We start from the raw sequence: 21,334 nt of genomic DNA on the forward strand, positions 1-21,334 counted from the left end.
CGAGGGGGAGAGGAAGAGAAGAGAACAGGAGAAAAGAAAGAGGAGAAAAAGAAGAGGAACAGAAGTGAAGAGGAGAGGAGGAGGAGACGAAAGAAGAGGAGGAGAGCAAGAGAAGAGAAGGCAGAGAGGAGGAGGAGGAGAAGAGAAAGAAGAGGGGGAGAGGAAGAGAAGAGAACAGGAGAAAAGAAAGAGGAGAAAAAGAAGAGGAACAGAAGTGAAGAGGAGAGGAGGAGGAGAAAAGAAAGAGGTGAAGTTATAGAGTGGTGATGGACGAGGACATCAGGAAACAAGGGATTCTTTATCTCCAGCAGCAGAGGTTTGGAAAGGTACCGACACTGACACACAATGCTAACACTGCTAACAATGCTAACAGTCTTGTTATTGGTAAATCCCTTCTCTGTCTTCTTTTAATTATCTATAATTTTTACAGTTTTGCCTCAGTGTGTATTTTTTAATATATCTGTAAGTTTGTTGTCCATTTGTTTGTTGTGTTTCTTTGTTTGTTCTCTGTTTAACATTAATATGAACATTAGAGACTAACTCTGGAACATTTATATGAACCATTGTGCTCATGTTAATTAATGAACACTGTACACTAAATAAATACAAGTTTAAAAAAAAATAAGTATATGTGAGTATAGTAAGTGAGTAATGTAACAGTAAATCAGTCCTGTCATTGTCTTTGTGTCTCTGTGTGTAGAAGTGGAAGCGTGTGTGGAGCGCCCTCTACAGGGACAGTCCTTGTTCCATCTCCAGACTCGAGTTCTTTGACTGTAAAGATGGAGGAGTCGAGAAAAGTCTGCGCAAACAACAGGAACACAAGAAGGTATTGATTCTTCTGGACTCTACCCGACTCTACCGACTCTACCGACTCTACCCGACTCTACCGACTCTACCGACTCTACCCGACTCTACCGACTCTACCCGACTCTACCGACTCTACCGACTCTACCCGACTCTACCGACTCTACCCGACTCTACCGACTCTACCGACTCTACCCGACTCTACCGACTCTACCCGACTCTACCGACTCTACCGACTCTACCCGACTCTACCGACTCTACCCGAGTCTACCCGACTCTACCGACTCTACCCGACTCTACCGACTCTACCGACTCTACCCGACTCTACCCGAGTCTCCCCGACTCTACCCGACTCTACCGACTCTACCGACTCTACCCGACTCTACCGACTCTACCCGACTCTACCGACTCTACCGACTCTACCCGACTCTACCGACTCTACCGACTCTACCCGACTCTACCGACTCTACCGACTCTACCCGACTCTACCGACTCTACCCGACTCTACCGACTCTACCGACTCTACCCGACTCTACCGACTCTACCGACTCTACCCGACTCTACCGACTCTACCCGACTCTACCCGACTCTACCGACTCTACCGACTCTACCGACTCTACCCGACTCTACCCGAGTCTCCCCGACTCTACCCGACTCTACCGACTCTACCGACTCTACCCGACTCTACCCGAGTCTCCCCGACTCTACCCGACTCTACCGACTCTACCCGACTCTACCCGACTCTACCGACTCTACCCGACTCTACCGACTCTACCCGACTCTACCCGACTCTACCGACTCTACCCGACTCTACCCGAGTCTACCGACTCTACCGACTCTACCCGACTCTACCGACTCTACCGACTCTACCCGACTCTACCCGAGTCTCCCCGACTCTACCCGACTCTACCCGACTCTACCGACTCTACCCGACTCTACCCGACTCTACCGACTCTACCCGACTCTACCGACTCTACCCGACTCTACCCGACTCTACCGACTCTACCGACTCTACCCGACTCTACCCGAGTCTACCGACTCTACCGACTCTACCCGACTCTACCGACTCTACCGACTCTACCCGAGTCTCCCCGACTCTACCCGACTCTACCGACTCTACCCGAGTCTCCCCGACTCTACCCGACTCTACCCGACTCTACCGACTCTACCCGACTCTACCCGAGTCTCCCCGACTCTACCCGACTCTACCGACTCTACCCGACTCTACCGACTCTACCCGACTCTAACGACTCTACCCGACTCTACCCGAGTCTCCCCGACTCTACCCGACTCTACCCGACTCTACCGACTCTACCGACTCTACCCGACTCTACCCGAGTCTCCCCGACTCTACCCGACTCTACCCGAGTCTCCCCGACTCTACCCGACTCTACCCGACTCTACCGACTCTACCGACTCTACCCGACTCTACCTGAGTCTCCCGACTCTACCGACTCTACCGACTCTACCCGACTCTACCCGACTCTACCGACTCTACCCGACTCTACCCGACTCTACCCGACTCTACCCGACTCTACCGACTCTACCGACTCTACCGACTCTACCCGACTCTACCGACTCTACCCGACTCTACCCGACTCTACCGACTCTACCCGACTCTACCCGACTCTACCGACTCTACCCGACTCTACCCGACTCTACCGACTCTACCCGACTCTACCCGACTCTACCCGACTCTACCCGACTCTACCCGACTCTACCGACTCTACCCGACTCTACCCGAGTCTCCCCGACTCTACCCGACTCTACCCGAGTCTCCCCGACTCTACCCGACTCTACCCGACTCTACCGACTCTACCGACTCTACCCGAGTCTCCCCGACTCTACCCGACTCTACCCGACTCTACCGACTCTACCGACTCTACCCGACTCTACCCGAGTCTCCCCGACTCTACCCGACTCTACCCGACTCTACCGACTCTACCCGACTCTACCCGACTCTACCGACTCTACCCGACTCTACCGACTCTACCCGACTCTACCGACTCTACCCGACTCTACCCGACTCTACCGACTCTACCGACTCTACCCGAGTCTCCCCGACTCTACCCGAGTCTCCCCGACTCTACCTGAGTCTCCCGACTCTACCGACTCTACCGACTCTACCTGAGTCTCCCGACTCTACCGACTCTACCCGACTCTACCGACTCTACCCGACTCTACCGACTCTACCGACTCTACCCGAGTCTCCCCGACTCTACCCGACTCTACCCGACTCTACCCGACTCTACCTGACTCTACCTGAGTCTCCCGACTCTACCTGAGTCTCCCGACTCTACCGACTCTACCCAACTCTACCCGACTCTACCGACTCTACCGACTCTACCTGACTCTACCGACTCTACCTGACTCTACCTGACTCTACCTGAGTCTCCCGACTCTACCGACTCTACCCGACTCTACCCGACTCTACCGACTCTACCGAGTCTCCCCGACTCTACCCGACTCTACCCGACTCTACCGACTCTACCGACTCTACCCGACTCTACCTGAGTCTCCCGACTCTACCGACTCTACCCGACTCTACCCGACTCTACCGAGTCTCCCGACTCTACCGACTCTACCCGACTCTACCCGACTCTACCGACTCTACCCGACTCTACCCGAGTCTCCCCGACTCTACCCGACTCTACCCGACTCTACCGACTCTACCGACTCTACCCGAGTCTCCCCGACTCTACCCGACTCTACCGACTCTACCGACTCTACCCGAGTCTCCCCGACTCTACCCGACTCTACCCGACTCTACCGACTCTACCGACTCTACCCGAGTCTCCCCGACTCTACCCGACTCTACCCGACTCTACCGACTCTACCCGACTCTACCCGACTCTACCCGAGTCTCCCCGACTCTACCCGACTCTACCGACTCTACCCGACTCTACCCGAGTCTCCCCGACTCTACCCGACTCTACCCGACTCTACCGACTCTACCCGAGTCTCCCCGACTCTACCCGACTCTACCCGACTCTACCGACTCTACCGACTCTACCCGACTCTACCGACTCTACCGACTCTACCCGAGTCTCCCCGACTCTACCCGACTCTACCCGACTCTACCGACTCTACCGACTCTACCCGACTCTACCGACTCTACCCGACTCTACCGACTCTACCGACTCTACCCGAGTCTCCCCGACTCTACCTGAGTCTCCCGACTCTACCGAATCTACCGACTCTACCTGAGTCTCCCGACTCTACCGACTCTACCCGACTCTACCGACTCTACCGACTCTACCCGACTCTACCGACTCTACCCGACTCTACCAACTCTACCCGACTCTACCGACTCTACCCGACTCTACCCGAGTCTCCCCGACTCTACCTGAGTCTCCCCGACTCTACCTGAGTCTCCCCGACTCTACCCGACTCTACCTGACTCTCCCGACTCTACCTGAGTCTCCCCGACTCTACCTGAGTCTCCCCGACTCTACCTGACTCTCCCGACTCTACCCGACTCTCCCGACTCTACCTGAGTCTCCCGACTCTACCTGAGTCTACCTGAGTCTCCCGACTCTACCGACTCTACCTGAGTCTACCTGAGTCTCCCGACTCTACCGACTCTACCTGAGTCTCCCGACTCTACCGACTCTACCCGACTCTACCGACTCTACCCGACTCTCCCGACTCTACCCGACACTCCCGACTCTACCCGACTCTCCCGACTCTACCTGAGTCTACCTGAGTCTCCCGACTCTACCTGAGTCTCCCGACTCTACCGACTCTACCCGACTCTACCGACTCTACTCGACTCTCCCGACTCTACCTGACTCTACCTGAGTCTCCCGACTCTACCTGAGTCTCCCGACTCTACCGACTCTACCCGACTCTACCCGACTCTCCCGACTCTACCTGACTCTACCTGAGTCTCCCGACTCTACCTGAGCCTCCCGACTCTACCGACTCTACCGACTCTACCCGACTCTACCCGACTCTACCGACTCTACCTGACTCTACCTGAGTCTCCCGACTCTACCGACTCTACCCGACTCTACCCAACTCTACCGACTCTACCGACTCTACCCGAGTCTCCCCGACTCTACCCGAGTCTCCCCGACTCTACCTGAGTCTCCCCGACTCTACCCGACTCTACCTGACTCTCCCGACTCTACCTGAGTCTCCCCGACTCTACCTGAGTCTCCCGACTCTACCGACTCTACCCGACTCTACCGACTCTACCCGACTCTCCCGACTCTACCTGACTCTACCTGAGTCTCCCGACTCTACCTGAGTCTCCCGACTCTACCGACTCTACCCGACTCTACCCGACTCTCCCGACTCTACCTGACTCTACCTGAGTCTCCCGACTCTACCTGAGCCTCCCGACTCTACCGACTCTACCGACTCTACCCGACTCTACCCGACTCTACCGACTCTACCTGACTCTACCTGAGTCTCCCGACTCTACCGACTCTACCCGACTCTACCCAACTCTACCGACTCTACCCGAGTCTCCCCGACTCTACCTGAGTCTCCCCGACTCTACCCGACTCTACCCGAATCTACCGACTCTACCTGACTCTACCTGAGTCTCCCGACTCTACCGACTCTACCTGACTCTACCTGACTCTACCCGAGTCTCCCCGACTCTACCTGAGTCTCCCCGACTCTACCCGACTCTACCCGAATCTACCGACTCTACCTGAGTCTCCCCGACTCTACCGACTCTACCCGACTCTACCTGAGTCTCCCCGACTCTACCGACTCTACCTGAGTCTCCCCGACTCTACCGACTCTACCGACTCTACCCGAGTCTCCCGACTCTACCGACTCTACCCGACTCTACCTGAGTCTCCCCGACTCTACCTGACTCTACCCGACTCTACCCGAGTCTCCCCGACTCTACCTGACTCTACCCGACTCTACCCGAGTCTCCCCGACTCTACCTGACTCTACCCGACTCTACCGACTCTACCCGACTCTACCGACTCTACCTGAGTCTCCCCGCCTCTACCGACTCTACCCGACTCTACCCGACTCTCCCTGACTCTACCCGACTCTACCCGACTCTACCTGACTCTACCTGACTCTCCCCGACTCTACCCGACTCTACCGACTCTACCCGACTCTACCCGACTCTCCCCGACTCTACCCGACTCTACCCGACTCTCCCCGACTCTACCGACTCTACCTGACTCTACCCGACTCTCCCCGACTCTCCCCGACTCTACCCGACTCTACCCGACTCTCTCCGACTCTACCCGACTCTCCCCGACTCTCCCCGACTCTACCCGACTCTCCCTGACTCTACCCGACTCTCCCTGACTCTACCCGACTCTACCGACTCTACCTGACTCTACCCGACTCTACCCGACTCTACCCGACTCTCCCAGACTATACCCGACTCTATCTGACTCTACCGACTCTACCTGACTCTATATGGTCGGTTGCCTAGGTGATAACATCCTGTGTCTGTCTCCTAGGTGATTCGTCTGTCAGACTGTATCCGGGTATCGGAGGTGGAAGTGGACGGATGTCCCAGAGACACTGGACCGTTCCTGGTGGAGACAACAGAAAAGATTTACGTTTTTGCTGCAGAAAGAAACCAGGTGGACGACTGGACACACAAACTGTGTGAGATAGCCTTCCCTGTGGGTACACACGCACACACACACGTTGTGTGAATCATGTAGAGATGTCTCAGAGTCGTCAATTTAAACTATTTCTGACTAATAGTGGTTCTTGTTGTTATTGAAGTTGTGTGTTTGTTTGTTTTTGTTTTGAATCTGTGTTTTTTTGTTTGTTTGTCGTTAAACGAGTCAAGAAACTGTTTGAGTTATTAAAGTTTGAACTGAAATATGGATATGACACATGATCAAAAATTAGGCTCATTTTTTGATGTTTTTGTGATGATAAAAAAGTCAGGAAGTGCAGCAGCGAGCTGGTGAACTCAACTGTAACACAGATAAAGTTGCGAGTGTGGAGATAAAATGTGATGAGATCAAATAGTCCAACTGGGCTGTACCCGACGTGTGAAGAACCTCCCTCATTGGTGGGTTTCAGTGGAGTATAGGGTGTGTAACTGTTGTTGTGTAGTTTGTGTGACACTGATGAATGGTGTCTGTGCAGATGAGCTGGACAGAGCACAGCGTGAAGCGAGGCAGCATGCAGAGAGGAACCAGGGTGGAGGAAGACGAGGGGATGGAGGACAACTCTTTGTACAGCGGCAGACAAACAGGTACAACTGTCTCACTGCTGGTTCACCTACAACTCCTGAGTCAGTCTCAGCTGTCAATCAACCTGTTTTTATATCATCAAATAACTGATTCAAACCAAACTGATCAGAAACACTTGAACAAACATCAGAGAGATGAGAACGACCTGAAACGACAGAAACATCTTTACAAACATTTATTTAACGTCTACTTTGATGTTTTAGTTTGGTTCATGTCCCATCTGCTAACATGGAGGAGGAGGGTTTATGACCTGTACTGCAGCCAGACACCAGGGGCATAGCCAGAGGATTTGGATTTGCTTTATTTACAGCCATTGTGTCGACAGAACACTGAGTCAGACAAAGCTAAACGTTTTGAACAGTTGAGAACGTCTGTGTCGTTGTGTTTGTGCAGTTTTCAGTTCGACCTTCAAACCCTCACTTCCTCTCTCTCGCTCTGTTTTCCCATCACAGTTAAATTTAGCAGCCTGCGGTTAAAGTGATGCATTTATCTACAGCAACACACACACACACACACACACACACACACACACACACACACACACACACACACACACACACACACACACACACACACACACACACACACACACACACACATCTCTACAGGTCACATGTGTGTGTGTGTGTGTGTGTATGTGTGTGTGTGTGTGTGTGTGTGTGTGTGTGTGTGTGTGTGTGTGTGCAGAGCGTCTTCAGCTTTTATCTTGAAGGGTAAAACTTCCTGTTTCTCAACAGGAAACTGTGGTAAAAGTAGTGAGGTCTATGACTTGAATTGAAGTTGTAACACTGTAGCGTAATAATACATGTAGTACTACACACAGTGCAGTGTGTTTTAACACAACAGTCACATTTGATTGGATCATTGAGGTCATGATGCTGTGTGTGTGTGTTACAGTAGAAAGACAAGTCAAACGTATAAAACATCTAAAATTTTTGTTCAATCTTAGTTTTTACATTCTATTTTGAAACCTGTCTTTTTAATCAAGGTAATGCTGCGTTTCCTTTGCTCGCCTGTTGGTGGCGTTATATCCACTTTGTGCATGTGTTTGTCAGTAGAGTCAAAAGTGACTTTTTTTTCTGTGAACCTTTTTAACCAACAGAACCAATGAAAATCATGAACAGAATTGGTGACAATGTGAAACCCTGACCACTCCCACTGAGAACTGTGGACCCACTTTGATTAAACAATGACCAGATGGCCCTTAGCAAAGCCCCCCCACCACAGGGGACACGCTCAGCCGGGGACTTGTGGGTATTCTCACTCCTGCCTGGTGCCTATCATCTAACCAGGAGGTTGGATCCAGAGGCCACGCCTCCCACTGGGGAGGGAGCATGTCCAGGCCCCGCCTGTCTTACAGAACTGTTCCCTGAGGCCCCTCCCCACGGGTGGTGGCTCCATGTTGTCAGGGCTGGGCGGTGCTCAAACTATCGGGGGATAATCACATGGGTGGAGGCCTGGCCACCGGACACTCACCGGTGAGACTCCCCCCAGGTGTGACTCCCCCCAGGTGTGACTCCCCCCAGGTGTGACTCCCCCCAGGTGTGACTCCAGGAGGGGGCTCCAGTTGTTCTGAGCGAGGGTAGCTATATTGGTCGCCGTTTCATCAGGGTTTTCTGAATCGCCTTTTGTCTGGCCCCTCCCCTGGGGCCCCTCTGCCTTGGGAGACCCAAGAGGAGCAGGTGCCACCGACAACACAGCTCCAGGATCAGTTTATAACCCAGAATCTATAATCATAAAGATAATAAAGGATCTATTATCTGAAGGAGATGCACATATTCAGTTTGAGAAGCTGAAAGAAGAAACATTACAAATAATTAACAAATTTGATCAGTTAATGAGTTTTACTGTGGATCAACCAGTTATTTCATCAGTGTGTGTATGTGTGTATGTGTGTGTGTGTCAGTGCGTGACTTCAGAGTGTGTGTGCGGAGGACGGAGGCCTCGGATCACTGCAGACTGAAGGGAGACGTAGTCCTGCGAGTGGACATGGACGCTCTTCACCTGCTCAACAAGACAGGAGACGTCATGTTTACATGGCCGTACAAATTCCTGAGACGCTTTGGACGAGACAAGGTGTCTCTCACACACACACACACGCACGCGCACACACACACACACACACACACACACAGGATGTTGTGAGTGACGTCTTTGATCTCGTCTGCAGTCGACCTTCTCCTTTGAAGCGGGGCGGAGGTGTGCGTCCGGCGAGGGCAGTTTCGAGTTTGACACCAAACAGGGCAACTTCCTGTTTCAGGTGGTCGAATCGGCCATCCAACTGCGGAGGACTGCCCCCCCCCACAGACAGACCTCTGGGGGGGGGCAGCTGAGTCCAGAGACCCCCCACAACCTCAACCTGCCCCCCCCACCCCAGAGCAGGACGCTGCTGCTGCCACCTCAACCCCGCATTCATATCCCACAACCCCCTGCGGCTCAGGTCAGCTGATTCACAGGTCATCTGTACATGGTTTCAAAATAAAGTCAGGATCGTGATGTTTGAATAACAACATTTCAAGCTGTTGGTTGTAACTTTAAAATGATTGTTTCCTGTCTGCAGGCTGAGGACGCTGTGTACAGCACAGTGACGGAGCATCATCTCATGAGTCATCACAAAGAGAGCTCCACCCCTTCACTGCAACAGCAGCGCCCCCAGCTGGTAGGACACAACCCTCACAACAGAGTTGTCTTGAGCAGGGACAAGTATAAGTTCATGACTCTGGTTTTATTTCTCTTTTAGTCTAAACTGTTACAGCTTTGAGTTTTGTAGAAACACACGTGTGTTCACCTGAACTCACAACTGTCCAACAGGAAGCTCATGTTGTGTTTAAGGACACGAGGGATTGATTTCACTTGTTATGATCCTCATGGATTAGTTCTTCATCGTCCTGGTTCTCATTAACCCAGTTCAGTTTCCAACAAACAAACACATTTCACATTGGACCTAAGTGATCCAAAAGCTCCCCCTGCTGGACGCCTTCAGCTGTTGTAGTGACCGATGAAGACAGGCAGTAAAAGATGAGATCATTGATCACTGATTGGTTATCGATTGGTTTCATCTCTAACGTTCCTTGTTCTGTTCTCAGTGTCGTCTGGAGCCTCCTGTCGACAAAGTCCTGACCGGCGTGAAGAGTTTGTCTCTAGACACTCGCGGTCTCCCCGTCCCCCGAAAGAACCAGGTCAAGATGATCTCCAGCTGCCCTCTGCCCCACGCCGAGCCCAGCCCCCCCCTAGGCTCCACCCCCTCCCACGACTCCAGTCAGAGCCCTAAACTGAGCTCCAATCCAAAACCGGAACAGACCTACGCCCAGATCACACAGCCCGCCCCCAGAGAGCGAGGCTCCAAGAGGGAGAGAAGGGAGGGAGGAGGCAGCCTGGCTCCGCCCTGTAACCTCCCTCAAATCAACCCGGAGCCAGAGTACTCCCTCCCCTTCGACACCATCGCCAAGAACATCATGGTGGACATCCTGAGCTCCCATCAGGCTCTTGTGTCTGAGTCCGGCGCTGACCCGCTTTATGACAGCATCGACGAGATAAAGATCAGAAACATCTTCCATAGCAAAGACGACGCCCCCGAACCAACGCACAGGAAGGTAGATCACATCTACGACGAGCCTGAGGGCTGCGCCGTCGCCACCGATGCCACTGGAGGGCAGAAATCCACTGTCCCTACCGCAGTGTACGATGACCCCGAGGAGATGAGAGGAGATGCCTGGAGGAACATGGGTACAGCTGATGACCCCAAAGGTCACGAGTACCCGTACGATCCCCGGGTGGATGACTACGCCGTGCCCAAACGACCCAAGAGGGCATTTCCTGTCACACAAGACACCAACAAAGAAGAAGAAGAAGAAGACGAGGAGGACGTGAGCAGGAGGAGGAGGAGCAGCGAGACTCACAGTACACCAACATCATGGTGAAGATGTAGAGACTTCATCATCACGCGTCCGATCAATTCTTCAGGGTTGGACTGGTTTCCGTTTCATGTTGCAGATTTTTACCTTGAATTATTTCAGTTAATGTAACGAGCAGTTGTCTCACCTCACTGCCCCCTGTCGACTGAAACTGGTGATGATGTGATGCTGCAGCAGAGACTAATTAACTAATAACCAGACTAACAACTTTAATTCATTATTTGTATCCACAGGCAGAGGTGGGAAGTAACAGAGTACAAATACTTTGTTACTGTTTATTTTAAAATTGATTTTCCTGACGACTTTTTACTTTTACTCTACATTTGAACACAAATATCTGTACTTTCTACTCCTTACATTCTCATAACCTGGGGAGAGGCACAGGTACCAGCACTGTGCAGCTTGTCAACAAACTCGTTTTGCAGAGTTATCAAAAGAGGCATCGTGTATCATTGAAGTTCAAATTCTTTTTTACTTTTGTACTTAAGTACATTTCAGACCCTGTACTTTCTTACTTTTACTTGGGTAAAGGAGATGAATCAGTACTGTGAGTACTTTTGCCACCTCTGTCCACAGGTTGATCGCTCATCTTCACACAAATACAACGATCAATATCTGAAACAAGAAAGAAATAAGAAACCAAACTCAAACCGAACTGTTTGATTCATTATCAGCAGTGAATTCATAATTAAACGTTATATCTCAGCTCTGCAGCAGGGAGAGATTCATCCTGCAGGGGGCAGCACAACATTTGCTTAGTAGTTTTTGCACATTGTTAATTGTATTGAAACTCTACTCACAGGCCAAATGAGACTCAACACTTGGAACTAAGTCTCTCACTTCTATGTCAAATAAAACTCTGCATCAAAATCCAACGACCCTTTTTCAAATGGCATTTGTGCAAAAAATAAAAATCACAAACACCATTTGAATCAAAGCAGCAACAACACACTGACGCGCTTTATACAAAACACTGCTGTGTTTTCTCAGGCGCCTGTGACAGATTGTCCCAGTAAATCTACTCAATTTCAATCAACACAAATAATCCTTACGTCTGATTGTCGTGTTTGCGTCCACATCACAAGCAATATGGCGAGGCCCTGCTGCATCCAACCCTGGACCGACCCCACCTCTCCACATGCCTCTTCCTTTGTTCGCACACCTTTCTGCACCAGGCTGAAAGAGTTCCTATTAGATTGAGAAATGGGGAGTAAGGGGGTGAGTATATAACTTGGAAGTTATTGTGGTTTGTGACCTGGTCCCAGACCAGAGCTGCCTGGTGGAAAGCGACATCCCTGATGACGACAAACTGCACTGCTGCGTCCTGTAGTGCATCAAGAAATGTGATCTCACGCTGTATTGTAGGGACCGAGGGTCTCATGGTGATGGAGCCGTCTTGCAGACTTATGATGATGCACACGGTGATATTTCCTCCACGCCGGACAGAGACGTCCACAATGGCCCTGTCGTCCTCCTCTCCTCTCTCCTCCTCTCTCTCCTCCTCTCTCTCCTCCCCTCTCTCCTCCTCTCTCTCCTCCTCTCTCTCCTCCTCTCGCTCCCACTGCCTCCATGTTTGCAAAGTTCTCACTAAAGAGGTGATGTCAACTGAGGCCTGTTTGTAGAGCTAAGGCTCCGACTGGTGTTCAATAAGGTTATGAAGTGTTTCCGTGTGTGTGTCATTTTGAAATGAAATGTTTTCTCCTTTTTGAATGTAGTAACTAATATAAGAAAGTATGTGAAGTGTGTTGCAGAATTACAATCAAAGTTCAAAGCAGAAAATGTGTTTGTACTTTGGTGCCTTTGTTTAAGGAATTGTAGCAAAAAGTGAAGGTTTTAAGCTTTTATGTGTGAGCAATGGTAACGACTGCCGAGGAACACTGATCTTATCAATGTTTGTGATTCAATGATTTTCAGAAATAATGAAGTTTATGATGTGAGATGTCAAATTCTCTTCCTTTAAATGAATCAGATTCATTTTCGTCAGTTGTTTTAAATCAGAGTTGTGGACCTTTTGTTTAATCTCTCGTATGAGTATCTTCATTCCTGTAACATGTAAAGAGAATATGAATAAATTCATATTCTATTAGCAGCTCATGTAAACATCACAATGCAAATAATGTCCATTATCATGTATTCTACATAATGTCTGTGATGTAGAGATGTACAAGTAGAGGGCGACACAGACACAGATTTCCCTCCTTCATGTTCTCCTGTCGTCACTTTTTCATAAAGTCTGTAAAAACTGTTTCTCTGCTTCCGACTCCTTTATCACTAACATTAATGTTTACATGATTATTTGTAGGAGCCAAAATGTTTGTTTGCACAAAGTAACTTGTTTGAATCGGTCCCATCTTGTGTCTGGACGGGACCGAAGGCCGGAGCAGGAAGAAAAAGTGATTTATAAGAACAATATCATTTAGTTTGGATGTATCAGACATGTCAACTATGCTCAGCAACCACAGCGGTTATATAGGACTGTATATCGTTTACATGATAGTTGTTTACATCAGGGACAGAAAGAGGTCACCATGATGATTATTTAATGAGCATCTGATTCTCTCACTGTGTGTGTGTGTGTGTGTCTGTGTTAATGCAGTCACACACATACACACGTGTCACAGAAATAGGACTTCAGACGTTAACAGCTGGTGTGACCTCATTTATCTAAAAACAGCTGATAACACGATATATCTTCTTCGTTGTTTGGTGAACATGAAAAACAAGTGTTTATTTACAAATAAACAAATATTTACATGTCAGAGTGATGTCAGAGTGAAGTCAGAGTGATGTCAGAGTGATGTCAGAGTGAAGTCAGAGTGAAGTCAGAGTGATGTCAGAGTGAAGTCAGAGTGAAGTCAGAGTGATGTCAGAGTGAAGTCAGAGTGAAGTCAGAGTGAAGTCAGAGTGAAGTCAGAGTGAAGTCAGAGTGAAGTCAGAGTGATGTCAGAGTGAAGTCAGAGTGATGTCAGAGTGAAGTCAGAGTGATGTCAGAGTGAAGTCAGAGTGATGTCAGAGTGAAGTCAGAGTGAAGTCAGAGTGATGTCAGAGTGATGTCAGAGTGAAGTCAGAGTGAAGTCAGAGTGAAGTCAGAGTGAAGTCAGAGTGAAGTCAGAGTGATGTCAGAGTGAAGTCAGAGTGAAGTCAGAGTGATGTCAGAGTGATGTCAGAGTGAAGTCAGAGTGATGTCAGAGTGAAGTCAGAGTGAAGTCAGAGTGATGTCAGAGTGAAGTCAGAGTGAAGTCAGAGTGAAGTCAGAGTGAAGTCAGAGTGATGTCAGAGTGAAGTCAGAGTGATGTCAGAGTGAAGTCAGAGTGAAGTCAGAGTGAAGTCAGAGTGATGTCAGAGTGATGTCAGAGTGAAGTCAGAGTGAAGTCAGAGTGATGTCAGAGTGAAGTCAGAGTGAAGTCAGAGTGATGTCAGAGTGAAGTCAGAGTGAAGTCAGAGTGATGTCAGAGTGAAGTCAGAGTGAAGTCAGAGTGAAGTCAGAGTGATGTCAGAGTGAAGTCAGAGTGATGTCAGAGTGAAGTCAGAGTGAAGTCAGAGTGATGTCAGAGTGATGTCAGAGTGAAGTCAGAGTGATGTCAGAGTGAAGTCAGAGTGAAGTCAGAGTGAAGTCAGAGTGATGTCAGAGTGATGTCAGAGTGATGTCAGAGTGAAGTCAGAGTGAAGTCAGAGTGATGTCAGAGTGAAGTCAGAGTGAAGTCAGAGTGATGTCAGAGTGATGTCAGAGTGAAGTCAGAGTGATGTCAGAGTGAAGTCAGAGTGATGTCAGAGTGAAGTCAGAGTGAAGTCAGAGTGATGTCAGAGTGATGTCAGAGTGAAGTCAGAGTGAAGTCAGAGTGAAGTCAGAGTGATGTCAGAGTGATGTCAGAGTGAAGTCAGAGTGAAGTCAGAGTGAATGTCAGAGTGAAGTCAGAGTGAAGTCAGAGTGATGTCAGAGTGAAGTCAGAGTGAAGTCAGAGTGATGTCAGAGTGAAGTCAGAGTGAAGTCAGAGTGATGTCAGAGTGAAGTCAGAGTGATGTCAGAGTGAAGTCAGAGTGAAGTCAGAGTGATGTCAGAGTGAAGTCAGAGTGAAGTCAGAGTGAAGTCAGAGTGAAGTCAGAGTGATGTCAGAGTGAAGTCAGAGTGAAGTCAGAGTGATGTCAGAGTGAAGTCAGAGTGAAGTCAGAGTGATGTCAGAGTGAAGTCAGAGTGAAGTCAGAGTGATGTCAGAGTGAAGTCAGAGTGAAGTCAGAGTGATGTCAGAGTGAAGTCAGAGTGAAGTCAGAGTGAAGTCAGAGTGATGTCAGAGTGATGTCAGAGTGAAGTCAGAGTGAAGTCAGAGTGAAGTCAGAGTGAAGTCAGAGTGATGTCAGAGTGAAGTCAGAGTGAAGTCAGAGTGATGTCAGAGTGAAGTCAGAGTGAAGTCAGAGTGATGTCAGAGTGAAGTCAGAGTGATGTCAGAGTGAAGTCAGAGTGAAGTCAGAGTGATGTCAGAGTGAAGTCAGAGTGAAGTCAGAGTGAAGTCAGAGTGATGTCAGAGTGAAGTCAGAGTGAAGTCAGAGTGATGTCAGAGTGAAGTCAGAGTGAAGTCAGAGTGATGTCAGAGTGAAGTCAGAGTGAAGTCAGAGTGATGTCAGAGTGAAGTCAGAGTGATGTCAGAGTGATGTCAGAGTGAAGTCAGAGTGAAGTCAGAGTGAAGTCAGAGTGAAGTCAGAGTGAAGTCAGAGTGAAGTCAGAGTGATGTCAGAGTGAAGTCAGAGTGATGTCAGAGTGAAGTCAGAGTGAAGTCAGAGTGAAGTCAGAGTGATGTCAGAGTGAAGTCAGAGTGAAGTCAGAGTGATGTCAGAGTGAAGTCAGAGTGAAGTCAGAGTGAAGTCAGAGTGATGTCAGAGTGATGTCAGAGTGATGTCAGAGTGAAGTCAGAGTGAAGTCAGAGTGAAGTCAGAGTGAAGTCAGAGTGATGTCAGAGTGAAGTCAGAGTGAAGTCAGAGTGATGTCAGAGTGATGTCAGAGTGAAGCTAACGGACAGAAACTAACAGTAAGAAGAAGCTAATAGGTTGGATGCTCACATCATCATCATGAACCAGTGTAAACCAGTTTAATTTATATGTCAACATGTGACTGTGTGGTAGTTTTACTGCATGACTGGTACTGTCTGACACTAATGACTGCATACACACACACACACACACACACACACACACACAAAGATAACACACTTACTAACTCTCTCACTAACACAATCACTGACCCCCCTCAGGGATACAGCAGGCTACAAATGTGTCCCAGCATGCATTTCTTTGTACGTCTTACAGGAGCATCAGTGTGTGTGTGTGTGTGTGTGTGTGTGTGTGTGTGTGTGTGTGTGTGTGCACTGGCCTGGAAGCTGAAGGGAACTTTCTCCTCATGACACTTAGCACCAGAGATAAAACGATGATGTCATACGTGTCCTACTTCATGTTCACAGCTGAGCTCAGCAGTGAGGATGAGACAGTGACATCACACTGTTGATAAAGATGGACGACATAACAGCTTACAAAACTGAAACCAAATCATCTGGATCGCCCCCTGGTGGCTGGCAGCAGTATAGGTCATAAACCTCCTCCATGTCAGCAGATGGAACATGGACCAAACTAAAATCAAAGTAGACGTTAAATAAATGTTTGTCAAAGATGGTTTCTGTCATTTCAGTTCATATCACACTGATGTTTGGTTATTTGATGATATAAAAACTGACTATTACAACGATAGGAAGTGTAGACGTGTCGTCCATCTTTATGTACAGTCTGTGGTTTACACACAGAGACAAGGTCAAAGGGCACAGACAGGAGCCAACAGTGTGAAGCTGATAGCAGCTGAATTAACAGGATATTTGACTCAAGTAAAAGTAGAAGTACTGGTGTAAAGAGTGAGTCGGGGGTGCATTAACATTAACATGTCGCGACTGATTGTCACTTTGTTACAGCTCCATTCTTCTCTGTGGCTGGAAATAATCTGTTCAATAACTAAAGTAAAGACACATCAGAAACTCACACACTACAGCAAAAAACATAAAGATACGGCATCTCTGAAAGTGATAATTACTAGTTATATCTGGTGAACGGGGGGGGGGGTGAAGAGCAAGATGGTTGTTTCCATGGCAACTACAATTAGGATCCAGAGCTGCATCCCTGTTACCGTAGCAACTGTGCATTCTGGAAGCAGACAGGATAATGAATGTTATTTTAAACAGAAAGGAGGAAGAAGAAGAAGAAGAATGATGATAAAGAGGATGAGTGGTGGATTTCTTCTTCTGGAACCACACACACACACACACACACACACACACACACACACACACACACACACACACACACACACATACACACCAGCAAATGTGTCGCATCTGTTGACATGTATGTTACATGTCCTGAATAATCTCACACATATGTGCATCAGGCTCAGGCTGACATGTGACATGAGTCACATGTAATAAATTCACATCTAATATATAATATATAATATATAATATAATATATTGTATTTTGAAAATGTGAATCCACTAAATAAATAGTGTTTTATTTTGAAATATGATGATGAATAAATCATGATAAATCAGTATAGAACTGTGCACGCGCGTCGGATCACGACGCTTCATTAATTCCCAAACACAAGCGATGACGCTCGTGCCCGACGCTCCAGGGGCCGCGCGTCCTCTCTCCTCCGTCTGTGAGTGCGCGGGAGCGAGCGTCAGAATCCAAGGACAGACCGCGGGCTCGCGAGCATCAGGTCATCTGAAAGTGCGCGAGCGTCACCGACACCGAGTAACGGACAACAACCGACTCACCGGTGAGAAAAACAACGAGCACACGCAGTGATGAGCCGAGACACCGACGACTGAATCCACAGACCCGAGTCTGAGCTCCGGTGACCGGGGGAGAGGTCTGACCGCCACCGGAGGATCCACCGCCTCGACCAATCAACCAATCAACTTATCAACCAATCGATACTAAACTACGACCTTTAACCTCGAGTGAGACCCGAGCAGCGGCGGACCGAACCGAGCGAACCGACCGAACCGAGCGAACCGAGCGAACCGACCGAACCGACCGAACCGAGCGAACCGACCGAACCGTGAAATCAACAGGAGAGACTGTGACGGAATTCAGCTTTTAATCTGAAAATCTGCAGCAGAAGAAACGGAAACAGTGAGTTTTTAATTGCATCGATTAATTAAAGTGATTTGTTCATCGTTTAAATAAAGTTTTGATCAAATATTTAAATAAGCATTGTTAATGTTAATAGTGTTTATTTTCATGACTTTTATTTTGAAAGTAACAACAACAGCCAATCATTGAACTTGCTGATCCATCCTAATCTCTTCATCCTCACCCCTCCATCTTCACCTCTTCATCCTCACCCCTCCATCTTCACCTCTTCATCCTCATCCCTCCATCTTCACCTCTTCATCCTCATCCCTCCATCTTCACCTCTTCATCCTCACCCCTCCATCTTCACCTCTTCATCCTCACTCCTCCATCTTCACCTCTTCATCCTCACTCCTCCATCTTCACCTCTTCATCCTCACCCCTCCATCTTCACCTCTTCATCCTCACTCCTCCATCTTCACCTCTTCATCCTCATCCCTCCATCTTCACCTCTTCATCCTCACTCCTCCATCTTCACCTCTTCATCCTCATCCCTCCATCTTCACCTCTTCATCCTCACCCCTCCATCTTCACCTCTTCATCCTCATCCCTCCATCTTCACCTCTTCATCCTCATCCCTCCATCTTCACCTCTTCATCCTCACCCCTCCATCTTCACCTCTTCATCCTCACTCCTCCATCTTCACCTCTTCATCCTCACTCTTCCATCTTCACCTCTTCATCCTCACTCCTCCATCTTCACCTCTTCATCCTCACTCTTCCATCTTCACCTCTTCATCCTCACTCCTCCATCTTCACCTCTTCATCCTCACTCCTCCATCTTCACCTCTTCATCCTCATCCCTCCATCTTCACCTCTTCATCCTCATCCCTCCATCTTCACCTCTTCATCCTCACCCCTCCATCTTCACCTCTTCATCCTCACTCTTCCATCTTCACCTCTTCATCCTCACTCCTCCATCTTCACCTCTTCATCCTCATCCCTCCATCTTCACCTCTTCATCCTCACCCCTCCATCTTCACCTCTTCATCCTCACTCCTCCATCTTCACCTCTTCATCCTCACTCTTCCATCTTCACCTCTTCATCCTCACTCCTCCATCTTCACCTCTTCATCCTCACTCCTCCATCTTCACCTCTTCATCCTCATCCCTCCATCTTCACCTCTTCATCCTCATCCCTCCATCTTCACCTCTTCATCCTCACCCCTCCATCTTCACCTCTTCATCCTCACTCTTCCATCTTCACCTCTTCATCCTCACTCCTCCATCTTCACCTCTTCATCCTCACTCCTCCATCTTCACCTCTTCATCCTCACCCCTCCATCTTCACCTCTTCATCCTCACCCCTCCATCTTCACCTCTTCATCCTCACTCCTCCATCTTCACCTCTTCATCCTCACTCCTCCATCTTCACCTCTTCATCCTCACTCTTCCATCTTCACCTCTTCATCCTCACCCCTCCATCTTCACCTCTTCATCCTCACTCTTCCATCTTCACCTCTTCATCCTCACTCCTCCATCTTCACCTCTTCATCCTCATCCCTCCATCTTCACCTCTTCATCCTCATCCCTCCATCTTCACCTCTTCATCCTCATCCCTCCATCTTCACCTCTTCATCCTCATCCCTCGATCTTCACCTCTTCATCCTCATCCCTCCATCTTCACCTCTTCATCCTCACTCCTCCATCTTCACCTCTTCATCCTCACTCCTCCATCTTCACCTCTTCATCCTCACTCCTCCATCTTCACCTCTTCATCCTCACCCCTCCATCTTCACCTCTTCATCCTCACTCCTCCATCTTCACCTCTTCATCCTCACTCCTCCATCTTCACCTCTTCATCCTCATCCCTCCATCTTCACCTCTTCATCCTCATCCCTCCATCTTCACCTCTTCATCCTCATCCCTCCATCTTCACCTCTTCATCCTCATCCCTCGATCTTCACCTCTTCATCCTCATCCCTCCATCTTCACCTCTTCATCCTCACTCCTCCATCTCCACCTCTTCATCCTCACTCCTCCATCTTCACCTCTTCATCCTCATCCCTCCATCTTCACCTCTTCATCCTCATCCCTCGATCTTCACCTCTTCATCCTCACCCCTCCATCTTCACCTCTTCGTCCTCATCCCTCCATCCTAATCTCTTCATCCTCACCTCTTCATCCTCAACTCTTCATCGTCCCTCAATATTCACCTCTTCATCCTCATCCCTCCATCTTCACCTCTTCATCCTCATCCCTCCATCTTCACCTCTTCGTCCTCACTCCTCCATCCTCACCTCTTCATCCTCACCCCTCCATCTTCACCTCTTCATCCTCACTCTTCCATCTTCACCTCTTCATCCTCATCCCTCCATCTTCACCTCTTCGTCCTCACTCCTCCATCCTCACCTCTTCATCCTCACCCCTCCATCTTCACCTCTTCATCCTCACTCTTCCATCTTCACCTCTTCATCCTCATCCCTCCATCTTCACCTCTTCGTCCTCACCCCTCCATCTTCACCTCTTCACCCTCACTCTTCATCTTCACCTCTTCATCCTCACTCTTCCATCTTCACCTCTTCATCCTCACTCCTCCATCCTCACCTCTTCGTCCTCATCCCTCCATCTTCACCTCTTCATCCTCATCCCTCCATCTTCACCTCTTCGTCCTCATCCCTCCATCTTCACCTCTTCGTCCTCATCCCTCCATCTTCACCTCTTCATCCTCACTCTTCATCTTCACCTCTTCATCCTCACTCCTCCATCCTCACCTCTTCATCCTCATCCCTCCATCTTCACCTCTTCATCCTCACTCCTCCATCCTCACCTCTTCGTCCTCATCCCTCCATCTTCACCTCTTCATCCTCACCCCTCCATCTTCACCTCTTCATCCTCACTCCTCCATCCTCACCTCTTCGTCCTCATCCCTCCATCTTCACCTCTTCATCCTCACCCCTCCATCTTCACCTCTTCATCCTCACTCCTCCATCCTCACCTCTTCGTCCTCATCCCTCCATCTTCACCTCTTCGTCCTCACCCCTCCATCTTCACCTCTTCATCCTCACTCTTCATCTTCACCTCTTCATCCTCACTCTTCCATCTTCACCTCTTCATCCTCACTCCTCCATCCTCACCTCTTCGTCCTCATCCCTCCATCTTCACCTCTTCATCCTCATCCCTCCATCTTCACCTCTTCATCCTCATCCCTCCATCTTCACCTCTTCGTCCTCACCCCTCCATCTTCACCTCTTCATCCTCACTCTTCATCTTCACCTCTTCATCCTCACTCTTCCATCTTCACCTCTTC

At 49.2% G+C, this 21,334-nt stretch overlaps 2 protein-coding genes and 1 long non-coding RNA gene across 5 annotated transcripts in view; 2 read left to right on the forward strand and 1 right to left on the reverse strand.

Moving 5' to 3' along the window:
- The first annotated feature begins 122 nt into the window (after positions 1–122).
- On the forward strand, positions 123–11,232 carry LOC117768563 (docking protein 2-like). The gene is made up of 9 exons (XM_034597053.1): positions 123–326; positions 701–826; positions 6,249–6,416; positions 6,895–7,003; positions 8,908–9,077; positions 9,172–9,441; positions 9,562–9,660; positions 10,088–10,934; positions 10,965–11,232. The coding sequence occupies exons 1-8, from the start codon at positions 267–269 to the stop codon at positions 10,919–10,921; spliced, it is 1,836 nt and encodes a 611-aa protein (XP_034452944.1). The 5' UTR covers positions 123–266; the 3' UTR covers positions 10,922–10,934; positions 10,965–11,232.
- LOC117768567 overlaps positions 253–21,334 on the reverse strand; it is a 25,814-nt gene continuing 4,732 nt past the window's right edge. The window contains exons 2-4 of the long non-coding RNA XR_004615083.1: positions 13,553–13,560; positions 2,047–2,056; positions 253–374 (exon numbers count right to left, since the gene is read on the reverse strand). This is a non-coding gene — a long non-coding RNA (uncharacterized LOC117768567). The remainder of the gene's footprint in view (positions 375–2,046; positions 2,057–13,552; positions 13,561–21,334) is intronic.
- Positions 17,617–21,334, forward strand: part of grin1b (glutamate receptor, ionotropic, N-methyl D-aspartate 1b) — a 46,746-nt gene continuing 43,028 nt past the window's right edge. Inside the window, exons 1-2 of one of the 3 annotated variants that reach the window (XM_034597049.1) lie at positions 17,617–17,960; positions 18,011–18,085. In XM_034597049.1, coding sequence (XP_034452940.1) covers position 18,085 — 1 coding nt within the window. In that variant the 5' untranslated portion in view covers positions 17,617–17,960; positions 18,011–18,084. Of the gene's footprint in view, positions 18,086–21,334 lie in introns of all 3 variants that reach the window. The other 2 variants (XM_034597050.1, XM_034597051.1) reach the window with 2 other exon arrangements.

The sequence above is a fragment of the Hippoglossus hippoglossus genome, chromosome 9, assembly GCF_009819705.1.
Source record: "Hippoglossus hippoglossus isolate fHipHip1 chromosome 9, fHipHip1.pri, whole genome shotgun sequence".
NCBI lineage: Eukaryota > Metazoa > Chordata > Actinopteri > Pleuronectiformes > Pleuronectidae > Hippoglossus > Hippoglossus hippoglossus.

Coding starts and splice junctions, on each gene's coding strand:
- LOC117768563 (XM_034597053.1), top strand. CDS start 267: ATGGACGAGGACATCAGGAAACAAGGGATTCTTTATCTCCAGCAGCAG. Junction 6,417..6,894: donor TGTGTGAGATAGCCTTCCCT/GTGGGTACACAC, acceptor GTGTCTGTGCAG/ATGAGCTGGACAGAGCACAG. Junction 7,004..8,907: donor GTACAGCGGCAGACAAACAG/GTACAACTGTCT, acceptor TGTGTGTGTCAG/TGCGTGACTTCAGAGTGTGT.